This window comes from Lycium barbarum, chromosome 12 (assembly GCF_019175385.1).
Source record: "Lycium barbarum isolate Lr01 chromosome 12, ASM1917538v2, whole genome shotgun sequence".
In the NCBI taxonomy this organism is placed as follows: domain Eukaryota; kingdom Viridiplantae; phylum Streptophyta; class Magnoliopsida; order Solanales; family Solanaceae; genus Lycium; species Lycium barbarum.
Window position 1 is genome coordinate 77809251 of NC_083348.1, and position 14079 is coordinate 77823329.

A 14079-nucleotide genomic window follows, 5' to 3' on the forward strand; every position below is an offset into this window, starting at 1 on the left:
AAGTTTTATACGATGCAAGTTTGTTTAAAGTTTTCCACCATGGAGAAATAAAAAAGATGAATAACTTGTAGTTTGAACTTTGAACTTGCAGCTATGGAGGATAATAGAGTTTTCTTTATATTTGCAAGTGACCGTTCATTATTATTTTGAGATAGTAGAAGACAAGAGAAAGAATATAAAGGCTTCTATCAATTAAAAAAGGTCCTAACATTTATAATTTTATTGCTTCAGTTCTTTTTTTAAAACTTTTGAGTAATTATCAATTGAATTTTGAGAATTTGGATATTATATTATGGACTTATTCAGCAAATTTTATTTTAATTTAAAAAAAGATTCTGGATTTACACCCCAATAAAAATATTGCCTCGCGCCTAGGCGTACGTAGTGGCGGATCCAGAATTTTCATCCAGGGTGTTCGGAAAAAAGAAGAAGCTAAATATACACTGTAATTTTTTACCGAGGGTGTTCAAAAGTTAATATATGCACATAAATACAGAAAATTTACCCTATATATACACTATAATTTTTTACCGAGGGTGTTCGGGTGAACACCCTCACTTCAACGTGGATCCGCCCCTGGGCGTACGCATACGTCCCGAATGGTTGGGCGTAGGGGTGTTCACGGAAAGTCAAAAAATCAAACCAAACCGAAGAAAAAAACCCGACACTTTTTGGTTTGATTTGATTTTGTTTTTGCATTTTATAAACCAACAAAATTTGATTTGCTTTTGATTTTAAGCAAAAAATAACTAAAATAACCGAACCAAACCGACAATATAAATATCTATCTAAAAATATTATATATATATATATATATATATATATATATATATATATATATATATATATATATATATATTGTATATGTATATATGTATGTATCTTGTATATGTATGTATGTATGTACATGTATATGTATATGCATATATGTATGTATGTATGTATGTATGTATGTATGTATATGTGCAGGGGTGGGCATAGTTTGGAGCAACTCGAAATCCGAATTTTTTAAATATTTGGTTTCCATTTTTGGATTATGGATTGGATTTCGGATTTTATTTTTAAAATTTTTGAATTTCGGATTGGATATTGGATTTAGTACTTTAGATTTTCGGATATCCGAAATCTGAAATTTTATACTTTATATTTAGCCCTACCAATATTATATGTGTCCAATACTAATTAGTCCAAAGGTCCAATAGATTAGTACCCTATGGTTTTACCCATTATAATATTAAGTCCAATATAGAATTTTCTATCAAATTAAATACATATAGCTTGCAAAACTGGAGTTTACTTCAATATTTTAAGAATAATGAAACTTACAATGAAACAGAGAGAATAATGTAGAACTGAAACATGTGACTTGATACCTTTTGGTTTAGTGATAACAACTCTCTATTGGATCCACATATTTGGTTTTACATGCACACATTAATTTCGTTCCTAATAAGCCTGCCTTAAAGGCTCAAAAGTCAAAATCGAAAATCCGAAATATCCAAACCGATTAATCCGAAGCCGAACTTAAAAAAACAATCCAATCCGATCTTATTTGGATGGGATATGGATTGTAATTTCTTCAATCCAAAAACCAAAAATTCAAACCGAAATTTTCTATCCAATCTGACGGCCCGAACGCCCACCCCTATATATGTGTATAGAATTTTTTTTACGATATTAATCTTTTGCACTCTTGATTCATAATCTATGTTTTTGCCTTTATAGTAATCCAATTTTTGTATTTACTTTCTAGTTTGATTTGTTATTTTTATTTTGATAATTCTAGGAATTTATTTCTTGTTCAAAATAACTTGTTTTTGAGTCCTTTAATTATTCATCAAGATATCTTGATATATCACAACTAGATCTTTAATTTATTGCACAAAAGCAAATTCGTTGTAAGAACTTTTTTTATTGTTCCATGAAATGGTTAAATTCTTAGATGATGCATACAAATTTTTGGAGAAAGTACAGATATAAATTGATTAAGTTTATTTTCTTTCTTTTCTCAAATAGGAGTAATTGATTTGGTAGTGTTATGCTCGAAAATAGTCAATTTACAATGTGCTTGGACGTATATTGTCATATATTTAAACAAAAACCGACAAAAAATAAAAAAATCGACAAAACCCGAAGCAATGAAAAACCGACTTAATTGATTTGATTTGATTCTAACATTTGAAAAACCGAATAAGTTAATTTGATCATCTTTTAGAGTATAATCGACTCAAACCAAACCATAAACACTGCTAGCTAGGCGTACGCCTTTTTAGACTTCCACCCCATCATCACGAAGCATTTTTGGTACGCCTCGCTTTGAGCTCGCCCCAGAAATGCTTTTTTAAAACACTATTTGTAACTAACTTATAAAAAAAATGTCACATAGATTGGGAGTGAGGGAATAATAATTAGTAATATGATTTAAAATATTTAGAATGCTTGTGATAATGTTAGGATTAAAAAAAAAAAAAAAAAAAAAAAAGAGAAACTCTTCAAATCCCCACGTAAGTTATGGGACTATTTTGGCCTTGTCTCAAAGACCGTCGCTCATAAGTCTCTTTCCACAACGAATCAAGAACTTTGTCCAACCTCCTTATTCCGGCAACACCCATCACCTTAATTTCCATCTTGGTCTGTATAATACACACTCCTATATACGCGCCCACGCGCTCTAGTATAGTTGGAAATGTACGCGCTTATAGGAATACATATTATAGTTTGAGGCTGCTTTAAGGCAGAGCAACAATTGAGAATCTGAAGTTTTATTTATTTATTTTTATTGAGAATTAAAGGATGTCGAAATCATTACCGTATTCCATGAAAGATGTGCACTATGATAACGCCAAGTTCAGGCAACGATCTGTATCTCAGGTTAGCTGAATTAAAATTCGTACCTTTGAATCTTGTTTTCATTTTTTGGAATTATCTTGATTTCTGAGTGGAATGGAATAAAGGGTCGATCTTTGATCAGATTAAGGAGTGGTTTTTCCTAGGTTGTCAAGGTTTCTTTGCAGAACATCTTGGAAATGCCCTGATTAGTTTGTTTGTGTTGTTTTGAGGAGAGGAAAAGAGGTCTTTTTTAATTATGTAACACTCCGTCCGTCTCGATTTATGTGGTATAGTTTGACTAGACACGAAGTTTAAGAAGACTTTTGAAATTTGTGGTTTGAAACAAGTAATATAAGTGTGTGTGGCCGTAAATTATTTCAGTAAAAGGGCCCGTTTTAAGTTAAATTATTTTTAAATATAGAAATGTAACATTCTTTTTGGGACAGACTAAAAAGGAAAGTAATGGAGGGAGTAGTATTGTTTTGTTAACAGAACAATATGATCATATAACTCATTTATCAGTTTGAGGGGTGGGCCTTTTTTCCTGTTTCTATTTGTTGTAAACTGAAATTTTCCCGTTGTGATTGGTGGAATTGAATCCAAATTGATGTGGTTATTTTATATTAGGCTAAAATGGGAAATAATGCTCATAAGCTTACTCAGTTTCAGAAAATAGGCAGTTCGTGAAAAAGAGAAAAACTATATGCAAGTCAGACGTGGTTGTTCTTAAACTTGATTGATAGATATTAAAAGATCTTGTTTTAACTATTAAAGTGTCTAATTTATGTCGAAGACTCAAATAAGCTGTTCAACATAGAGCTAAGTAGTATATACTATTTGTTTATATTAATGTACCAATTTCCTTTTTGAGCTGACCTTAATTTTGTTTTTTCCCTTGTTTTTGCTTAGATTAATTATTAATAACATCTTTTGAACTATCTTATCGAATCTCTAATTGGAGTTTCAGATTTGTAGATTTTTAAGCCTTCAGTTTGTCGTCAATCTCATTCTGAAAGTTCTCTTTCTGTCCCTCTTTTTGTGGTATGGCTGTGGGGGTTGAGGGAAGGATTTAGTATTTGGACCTGGTATGCAGTTCATTAATGAAAGGGTTGTACTTGCACGAAACCACCTTTCTGCTACATAACTCACAGGTTTTATGGTGTGCATATTGGTACCCGGACACCTTTAAAAGCATTATTATGTCTCAGCCTATAAAAGTTATAGAAGAAAAAAAGATAGCTATCTCTGGTCGTAGGCTGGTGATAACTATATCTTTGTTTCCATTTCAAATATAAGATTTGGACTTTATTGCCATGGGATAAATATACGATCTTATTGCTAACATATTTGAGTAGACTACATTAAAATGCAATTAGAGTAGCTATGGATAAGACCCTCTTCGTCTCTTACTAGTAGTCCTTTCTTGTCAACTCCAAAGGTTTACAGGCGAATGTCTACCTCTAAGGAGACATAATTCCTTTTGGTTACTGGTTCAAAGGTGGAGTTTGGCTAATGATTGGTGCATCATTTACTTACGGTGCTTATTGAAGGTGAATTCGATCAATTTTCAGACCTTGATCAGACATGGATTAATTCGTGATTTGATTGTAAAACTCTGATGCTTAGAAAATATATGCAAATTACTAAAATTAAAAATTCTAAAACGACAAAAAGATTCATCAAGAAATGATACTTTTGTTTGGCTCTTTGCAAAGGAGACGGAAATGCTAATGTAAAAAGTGTCATTTTTTCATTCACATTTGAAGTTCAATAAATTGGAGATCTCAAGATTAGAGTTTAAGGATGTGATATAATGGCAGATAGTTAAACATTCTTGAACATTTCAAATGGAAGTTGCACCTCATAAATTGGAGAGGGAGCGGTTTTCCTATTTCTCTCGTATTATTTTCAATTCTGGCATTTCTTATATCAGGAATAGTAGCTTGGACTTTTTCATAGAAATACAGAGTGCTTTGATAGAGTCTCAATAATATATGCGGCGCATTACAAAATTTCTCTTTTCTTCTTGGTATGGGTGGCAACCTTTATATAGTGTACTTATCGAGCATCCTTATGTTGTTTTCATTTTGTCACTCTCTCTCTCCTTTTAATATAATAATAATGGTGGTATTGGGGTCAACATGAGCCTGACTCGTGACATTAGAGACTTCAGGAACCAAATGATGTCGAATTTACTATTTTACCTGTAGTTTAATTTGTTTTTGTAGCACCTAAATTGCCATATCTACTTGCTTTTGCCTTCATTGTTGTTTTTCTAAAAAAAATTTATTTGCGATAACATATGCAATTATATGCTAAAGTTATCCGGTCCGCGACTGAAAGTTGATTAGCATGAATCCCCTTTTTAAATCTCTCATTCCATTTGCTATCACCTTTGGCTTTATCTAGGACTATCTTCCTTAGCACGGGTGATGCACATATGAGTTCTTGTTTTTAAATTTGAGATAGCTCCTAAGATCATTTTCATTCTTTGAAAGAGTCTTAACATTTCTGCAGCAGAATTATGTATTTTCTCTTGTATGCTGAAATTTTATAGTTCTGCTCATCTTTTCAGGTAATTTCTCAGGCTATGTTAGCCAGTAATGGGAAACGTGAATATTTAAAATGTAGCACTGGGAAATTTCTTGTGTTACTGATGATTTGTGGTTTAGCATATCTATTACTGGCTAATAAAAGTGCTGTCCATCCTGTGTCTGATGGTATAGCAAAAAATGATGGATCGAAGGAAGGAGAGAATCTCCTGACTCATGGGACTGGCAAATTCAGGAGACTTTGGAGAAAACCACCTAGACTTCCACCTCGGTTATCTCCCGATGAGATAATTAGTAGGAATAGATCTATTCAAGAGTCCGTGAAAAGAGAGGAGCCAGAATGGGTGGCAAGACAACAAAAAGTGAAAGATGCATTTATCCATGCCTGGTCTGGCTACAAAGCCTATTCCATGGGTTATGATGAACTTATGCCCTTGAGCCATAGAGGGGTTGATGGTTTAGGAGGTTTGGGAGCTACAATTATCGACTCTTTAGACACGGCTATGATTATGGGAGCTGATGAAGTCGTTTATGAAGCAGGCTCGTGGATTGAGAAACATCTTCCTGAGAGGATTGCAGGGAAGGGCCAAGTAAATCTCTTTGAAACTACAATACGAGTTTTAGGTGGCCTTTTGAGTGCTTATCACTTAAGTGGTGGAGATCAAGGGAGAATTCCAGAACACAAGGGGCCTACACCATCTATTTACCTGGAAAATGCTAGGAACTTGGCTGATCGTCTACTTACTGCTTTTACAGCAAGTCCAACCGATATTCCATACAGTGATGTTATCCTGCGTGAAAAGTCTGCACATCCTGCCCCTGATGGTCTGAGTAGCACTGCCGAAGTTGCAACTGTACAGCTTGAATTTAATTATCTTAGTTATCTAACAGGTGATCCAAAGTATAGCATAGAAGCCATGAAGGTTCTACAACATATAAAGACTTTGCCAAAGGTGGAGGGACTGGTCCCTATATACATTAGGTAAGTAGCTAAACTCGTGTTTTCCTATGCAAGGACTTGTGTAGGCAGATGTTTGCCCTAGGAATATATGAAAAGTAATTATATCATGTGCTGCAATTATTCCAGTATGTTGCAGAGTGTCTAGTTTACCTGTTATTTTTGTTTGGGGAGCTAGACATATCTCGACTTCTAATAATGTAGGGCATTTAATGCAATGGTAACGTAACCATATGATAGAAAAAAAAGCCTTCCTTTTGCTCTGCTTTTTTCTTATTTTATTGTAAAGTAAATATAGCTATCCTGACAAAAGTCACTGTTACAAGCAAGTTATGATGAAATTAGTTTGCAGTTCACTCTATATCTCTAGAACGAATAAACTCGTATAATAATTCCTTTCTCCTCCCATTCAACATGCAGGAAAACCACAACAATTTTTTCTATATCTAGTCATAGCTGTATTGCTGGTTACTGTTTTATCTCCTGATTATAAACTCCTACTTATGATTACACTAAACTAATTCGTTCCATTGCCAATTCCTTCTTCACTATCTATCATATTAGAAAAAAGCTGTCGTGCTTACTTCCAGAAATCCCACATGTAATTTGGAATACATGTTTCAAAATTGAAACACCAATCTTTCTTGCCAAGGATCCTTAAATGTCTTCACTTTTTGTTCATGATTTCCAAGTTATCTAATCCTAAACAAAATCTGAACTTAAATTTCACTTTTCTCTCCAGAACCAGCACATATGGGCATCCTTATCAGTACATTTATTTCTTGTTGTTGAACAATACTAGATGTCTACATTAAGACGAATTAACCGCTAAGCTGGTTCAGACACCACTGCTACCAAAAAAAGAAAGAAAAACAGAAAATAGTCTAGTACCTTTATTTGCATATATATATATATATATACATATATACTCATGCTTCCGCAACATATGAAAGAGTAGCATTTAATTGTGTGTTAGGATCTCTGAATGAGTCAAGGTGAAAATATCTTTTTCACTTGCTTCAGCATATGCTTCCACCAGCACATTTCTCTTTCCTTGTTCTCAGCCACTTCCATAAATATTTGCACCATTTCTTGTGCCATGTAAATATCTCAGCAAAAGCTCGAATTTAACCCTGCGGATTACAAGTCCACAGTGAGTGAATTTTATAATTATTTATTCTTAACTGTCTACTGTTGGATTAAGAAATACAGAACTGTTATGCCCATTGACTTTTCGCTTCTTGCTTATGATGATGTCAGCCCTCAGTCCGGAGACTTTAGTGGAGACAATATTAGACTTGGATCTCGTGGTGATAGCTACTATGAGTATCTTATTAAAGTGTGGCTTCAGCAGAAAGGAACTAACTTTTCATACTTGTACGATATGTATGTCGAAGCAATTAAAGGTGTCAGGAACCTTCTTGTTCGCAAATCTGTTCCAAATGGCTTGCTCTTTGTGGGAGAATTGCCGTATGGGCGTGAAGGTGGTTTCAGTCCAAAGATGGATCACCTGGTATGCCATTTCTGTTATTAATCTTTTGCAAATATGCTTCAGCACTGAAAATTGAGAATTTCAAAATGGAGTGACGAGTGACAAGGAATCAGCTGCACGATGTCACATTTATCCACAGTTTTCTAATTTTTTTTTCTTTTGAAAAATAAATAAATCTTCCCAAGCAAGATGGAAATCCTTTCCTTGATATGTTTAGTTAATTCTCTATTATAAATTTCTTATGCTGATAGAACGTTTGCTCTTTTCTTTTTCTCCAAAACTTTCATTCATTTTGCTCACTCGAAGAGTTTAACATACTAAAATCACTGACCATAAGTTTCGCTTTCTTATTCTGAGTGCATCGATTTATGATGGATTACAAGTTGCAGAGGTTAGATATCTTTGCCTGCCAAACTAGCTGGGAGTATATATTTTAGTAATGTGTTTTTTATTAAAGTATCTAGTCTTGAATCTTGATTAGAGAAAAACAGACTTCTCCTGCCTCTTTCTTTTCTATTCACGGTGAAACTTATTTTCCTAATATATGAAAGCTGGATTTTAGATGTTGATGTCTGTTCTTTTTCTCTTTTTTCTTGGATCAAGATGTTGATGTCTGTTCTTGTAAGTTTGATATCATTTGACTTCATCCGCAGGTGTGTTTCCTTCCTGGTACTCTGGCCCTTGGCGCTACAAAGGGGTTGACCAAGGAAAGAGCAATGAGAGAGAACTTGCTCACTTTTGAAGATATGGAAAACCTAAAGCTTGCTGAAGATCTGGCTAAGACATGCGTGGAAATATACTCAGTAACCTCCACTGGCCTTGCTCCAGAAATAGCTTATTTCAGTATTGAGGTGAGTCAAAACATTTTATTTCTTTCATCACTCTTGGTAACTAATATATTATGTAAGGTGGGGCTTTCAGTTTTGAGGAGGGTGAGTTTGTGAAAATTAAAAGAATCCTGTTGCATTTTATTAAATTTCTGATCTCTGTTTAGTATCTTTTATTTCTAGATGCAACACGGATTAAGCGGTTTTAAAAGATGTAAGAATAACTCTTTCACGCTAGTCCAATCAATCAAACAAATCTGGAAAACAATCAGAGTGGAAATGTGCCTATCATGACTTGAACAATCTAATTTCATTAATAGAGAGACATAAGATAAGTTAACAATAGTGTTCATATGTCTACCCTGACTTAAGTATTTTCTGTTGTGACATAATTGAAAAAAGTTCTTGCATCATTAATGTTTTTCTGTTATCTTGTTTTCTTCAAGCAGGGAAATGCTGAAGGTGGTCCTGATGGTGGGAACAAAAGTTCGAAATATTTGAATGACATAATCATAAAGCCTGCTGATCGTCACAATCTTTTGCGTCCTGAAACCGTTGAATCATTGTTTGTACTGTACCGTATTACTGGCGATTCAAAGTATGTCCTTATTTTGAAGTTGATCTGTGAACTTGGCTATGATCATTTGCTTTATGTTTTTAAACAATTAAGTTTGTTGATTTGGTGGACTCTTCTTCAGGTATAGGGAATGGGGCTGGCAAATTTTTGAGGCATTTGAGAAGTACACAAAGATTGATTCTGGAGGTTACACTTCACTTGACGATGTTACTGTCATTCCTCCACGAAGAAGAGACAAGATGGAGACTTTTTTCTTGGGCGAAACACTCAAATACCTCTATTTGCTGTTCAGTAATAGTACAACTATCCCTTTGGATGAGTATGTATTCAACACGGAAGCTCATCCTATCCCAATAATTTCTAGAAGTCAATGATACTTTGTTTGCAAGAAGAAATTTTTCAATATAGGCGGATGCAGCTGACCCAAGAGAACATGTTTTAGCAATCCCAGATGGAATTTAAATTCGTGTAAGTTGGTTCATTAGGTTGCAAGTGACCTCATGGAAGTTTATTCACAAATGTTAATTAGATAGATGGAGCGCCCTGAAATTTTCATCTGAAGGTTGTCGATTGGTGCTCCTGAAACTTCTACTCAGAGTGAGATTTGAGGCAGGAAATCCTCGATGAACACCTTGTTTCTGTAGAGCACACAGAGATAATTACAATTTTTTAAGGTGTTATAGCTGTATGTTATTCATAGAAAGAACATGATAAGAGTGTAATCCTTCTGTAATAGGTTGAAGATATTCTTGAAAGTGATGTATTACATCTGCAGCTTTGATTTCTCCCTTTGGAGATACAAAGATTGAATCATTTTGCCTAACATTTACACAATGAGATCAATATACAATTGCTTTGAACCTCATCTCTACCCTTATGATAATTTTCCTTTGCGATCAATTAGGATTATATTCTATGCTCAAGCATTCATGTTAAAGGAAAAACAGATGATCGCCATCTCTGATGACATCGATGTCATCTATTTCAGCGTCTTCTGCATTTACAGCTCTCTTGAAATTGTTGCCTCCATATCTTTGACCTGCAGTTGGACAAAGTTGCAGGGTTAGAAAAAAACGCGTTATAACTTGGTTCTTTAACTTTCACAAAATGAAAGCTAATTACCTGCTACTTTGAATAGCTCTTCTAGTGAATCAGGGAGGATTATTAACTTCCCAAACTGGTCATGCACTGATTCTTTCTTTTTCATGTGAATGGTGATTCTCCTCTTATGGTGGGTGGATTTTGTCTCTTTAGAGCCACTTAAATTGGCACTACATGTGGGTCTTTTATGGCAAGAGTTAGAACAACGTGGGACCTCAGACTTCAGTTGACAGCTCTTTGTTCCCTCGTCTGGTCCATTGAGCTCCACTTTATGCAATTCTCTCTTATTTTCAAAATCTAATGACAAATCATTCATGGTTTTGTTTACTTCTTGTCCATCATTTTCCTCTTGCTTATTAACTCTAGCTTTCAAATTATTGATATCTATGCTAGTCAGTGCTGTATCATGATCATCATGCCTTTTGATTTCTGGTCCAACATTTGTTTGGTGGTCCACATAACCAAAGCTTCCAAATCCCTGCAGTTTCTGGAAAAAAAAAATTGATCAAAAAGAATTGTTTGTGAATTTTGTTTTCTCTAAGCAATAAGAATAGTGGATTTACTAAATATTTGTTCATAGTCTGCTCAACTTACCAGCAAAAGATTGTTCATAATTATCCGTTCATCTTCTGGATTTGCGCGAAGGATGTTCATCAATGCTGTCCTGCTTAGCCTTAGAATTTGTGAAATCTCGGTAGTTCGAACAGAAAATGGCTGTGGTCTCCCACACAAAACACCTATTTCTCCAAATAGTTCTCCTGCAACAGCCTTTCCAATTCTCTGTTTGGGAACATGATTGAGGAGAGAGATTAGTTATATCCTAAAGTTGTCACTTTCTTTATTGAAAAAATGGATAATACTATTAGTTATGTAGTAACACATACTTGTTCTAGCCCTTCAACCTGTGCTATCAATTCCTGAAACAATGATATATAACATACTGATTAAGAACATGACAACCGCAGCTTTTATCTATACCCAAAATATATAAAATTACTTACCACTGCTCCTGAAACTATTATATATAGGTCTGTTGGAGCCTCATTCTGCAAAATCACATCTTGCTTCGGGGGGAAGTATTCAGCTTCCATTTCAGGAACCTTAATGAAGGAGAATTTAGGTATCACATTGTTAAATCCAATGCAGAGTGATCCAAAGAACACGGAGAAGTAAAAGGAGAAAAAATTACCAGTTGGAAAAGAAGGTTCCGTGACACGCCTTGGAATAAGTGGACATTTTGAACTATAGTTAAAAACAGATGGTGTGCAATGCTTGTTCTGATGGCTTTAGGCAGGCCATTGAGAGTCACTTCTTGTTTCAATGCTTCTGTTTTGAACTTTAGACAGATGTTGGACAAAACCTGATCTTGTACCCTTGGAGGCAACTGATTCCTTTTCGCAAATTCTTGGGCTGCTTTCACCGTATCCCTCTACACACAAAAAAAAAAAAAAAGAATTCCCTCAGTTTAATATCTGTGTGTAAGTAACACGCGATTTGTGAAGAGAGAGAAGCATACGAAGTTTCTGGTGCGGCTGGTCCAATGAACAACAAGGTTAGTCATGTTTCCGATGATGTAAGCTGTCAAACCCAAGTTGAATAACATGTAAAAGATATCAAAGAGCATTTCCCTTGAGTTCTCAGCATGCAAGTCCCCATAACCGGTTGTGGTCAGCGTTACAATAGACCAATACATTGAAGTTATATATCTATCTCCAACGCTTTCTTGCTTGAAATCTGGGTTTACAGCACCAATCCATGTCTTTTTTGGATCAGGATATCTATCTGCAATCATATAGTTAAAGCATCCAGCACAGTGCACAGCAAACAATGTTACCTGAACTCCAAACAACCAAATGTTAGTGATCAATTATATGTATAAAAATTCGGGTTTTTTTTAATCATTTTTGGGTCGTCGCCCGTCGGTCGAGATTAATTATGCCCTAGCCAAAGTATACAAACATATGCACTGATTATGTATATAACATGTATATTTATGTATACAATATGCATATTATATGTATATTTATACTAATATACAAAACATATACATTTGCTAGCTATTGTATTTTTTTAGGGCGGTCCAAAAATGTAATTATCCATAAAAAATTCATCTTTTGGGATCCTCGAAATAAAGCATTGAGGACTTACTGCTACGAGTTTTGTACATCGAGTCCAGAAGTAGTTGAACCGGATGTCCTTCTCAAGTCTGAAGGAAAGCAAACCGGCTTATATGTGAGAAAGTTTGGTTCAATATTCATAATTCATGCTGTAGAAACCAAATACAGGTGGTTTTTTTGGACCTTGCAAACAGGGCGCTGACTCGTCTGAGACGCCAAAGTCTAAGCATGCTCAGCAATCTGAAGCCAACCCCACCGCTTTCTTTGTGATCCGTGAAGACGAGGATCAATGATTGAAATGGTACAGTAGAACATACGTCAAATACGAACCATGTTGACAAGTACCTGTTGCTCATAAACACTCATCTATTAGAACTTAGAACTATCTGTATTGTTGAAATTAGACTGAATCTTTTGTTATTACCTTATTGATATTTTCTTAGGTTCATCAACAAGAAGATAGGACTCTGGATGAAGATACGCGACGAAGAAAGTAAGGAAAATGTCAACAGCAAAGAAGCAGTCCATAATGTTGTCAATTATGAACAGAGTATCATCTTTCTTGTATGACAAGAATGCAAACTCAAATGGAGAAATCCAAGCTGAGTAGATCACCAAAACAACTAGAAACATCTCCCAACACCTGAAATAATTAAACTTACTCAATTTTCTATGTTACAGCAAAAAATTAATCAATCAATCAGTCACTATTATTACCTGTAGCGGGGATTGAAAGGCGAAATGATGAATTTTCGAAGCTTTGTCGCGTAGTTGATTCGAGCTCCAAGTGAAGGGAGAAGATCACTGGAGAAGAAACCACTATGATTGGTTTCTGTATTCATTTGGAACTCGTCCACACAGAAACGTTGCAAGCAGTTTTTAGTATAAGAAAATGGCATTATATATTGCTTCTTTTTGTTGTGGCTTGTGAATGTGATGTGGGGTTTTGAAGAGTTTCTTGAAATGGCAATGTGTAAGAAATAACTAAGTCTTTTTGGTGGTAAACTCCGTATTGAAAGAGCCTTTATATATATATATAAAAGTGAAGAAGCAGTTGGGGTGTTACACGGGTCAAGTCTTCTTTAATATGATTCTTTATAAAAAGCATTCAACTTTAAGAACGTGACTTTGCTGCTTCTATGGTATCATTAAGGAAAGGAAAAGAAAAGATAGGAAGAAGGTGAAAAGAATGCAGTAGTAGTAGTAGCAGCAGCAGTAGTAGTATTTTGTAGAGTTATTTTAGAACATGAATTGTTTTGGCTGATAAAACATGGCTTATACGGTTGTTAAAGTGGCAGACATGCAGGTGTAGAGAAATTTTTTCTGAGAAAATTGAGGAAAGGAAAATGGTAATGGTGGTGGGAGCTCCACCATTTTAAGAATAAGCATTTTCTTGAACGGACATTATTTGAGTGAAAAGCAGTTGGGTGTTTTCACTTCATTTTCTAGAATTGGACCAACAAATCAAAGTAGGATTCGGGGGGGAAGGGGGACTATTTCGTGGAAAACACGTGGACCAATAAACTATCGAATTCCATGTAAGAAATTTTAGTTTTAACAAAAATCTGTTTTTTCTCAAACGTATACACAATTTTTCTAAACTTACGATGCTAATGTTGTTACAAA

At 34.8% G+C, this 14079-nt stretch overlaps 2 protein-coding genes across 3 annotated transcripts; one reads left to right on the forward strand and one right to left on the reverse strand.

Annotated features, from left to right (window-relative positions):
- Positions 1 to 2507: 2507 nt before the first annotated feature.
- LOC132623598 (mannosyl-oligosaccharide 1,2-alpha-mannosidase MNS3) lies at positions 2508 to 10100 on the forward strand. Its single transcript, XM_060338374.1, has 6 exons — positions 2508 to 2871; positions 5405 to 6363; positions 7600 to 7852; positions 8485 to 8682; positions 9108 to 9256; positions 9357 to 10100. The coding sequence occupies exons 1-6, from the start codon at positions 2794 to 2796 to the stop codon at positions 9607 to 9609; spliced, it is 1890 nt and encodes a 629-aa protein (XP_060194357.1). The 5' UTR covers positions 2508 to 2793; the 3' UTR covers positions 9610 to 10100.
- Positions 9949 to 13811, reverse strand: LOC132623596 (potassium channel KAT3-like). 2 transcript variants are annotated; one of them, XM_060338373.1, is made up of 11 exons: positions 13171 to 13811; positions 12878 to 13096; positions 12637 to 12798; positions 12485 to 12542; positions 11853 to 12170; positions 11526 to 11765; positions 11338 to 11436; positions 11221 to 11253; positions 10931 to 11116; positions 10358 to 10814; positions 9949 to 10274 (listed from the first exon to the last, which is right to left on the reverse strand). In XM_060338373.1, exons 1-11 carry the CDS (start codon positions 13350 to 13352, stop codon positions 10168 to 10170), a joined length of 2061 nt encoding a protein of 686 aa, XP_060194356.1. In that variant the 5' UTR covers positions 13353 to 13811; the 3' UTR covers positions 9949 to 10167. The 2 variants fall into 2 exon arrangements, with proteins under 2 accessions (XP_060194356.1, XP_060194355.1); XM_060338372.1 differs by having other exon boundaries at positions 10358 to 10823; positions 13171 to 13807.
- Positions 13812 to 14079: the final 268 nt, after the last annotated feature.

Excerpts from the sequence above, each read along its gene's own strand:
- LOC132623596 (XM_060338372.1), bottom strand. The coding sequence starts at position 13,352 with ATGCCATTTTCTTATACTAAAAACTGCTTGCAACGTTTCTGTGTGGAC. Across the intron at positions 12,543-12,636 it reads GTCAGCGCCCTGTTTGCAAG|ACTTGAGAAGGACATCCGGT; the intron begins GTCCAAAAAAAC and ends GCTTTCCTTCAG. Across the intron at positions 11,437-11,525 it reads GGAACCTTCTTTTCCAACTG|GTTCCTGAAATGGAAGCTGA; the intron begins GTAATTTTTTCT and ends TCCTTCATTAAG.
- LOC132623598 (XM_060338374.1), top strand. The coding sequence starts at position 2,794 with ATGTCGAAATCATTACCGTATTCCATGAAAGATGTGCACTATGATAAC. Across the intron at positions 7,853-8,484 it reads GTCCAAAGATGGATCACCTG|GTGTGTTTCCTTCCTGGTAC; the intron begins GTATGCCATTTC and ends CTTCATCCGCAG. Across the intron at positions 9,257-9,356 it reads CGTATTACTGGCGATTCAAA|GTATAGGGAATGGGGCTGGC; the intron begins GTATGTCCTTAT and ends ACTCTTCTTCAG.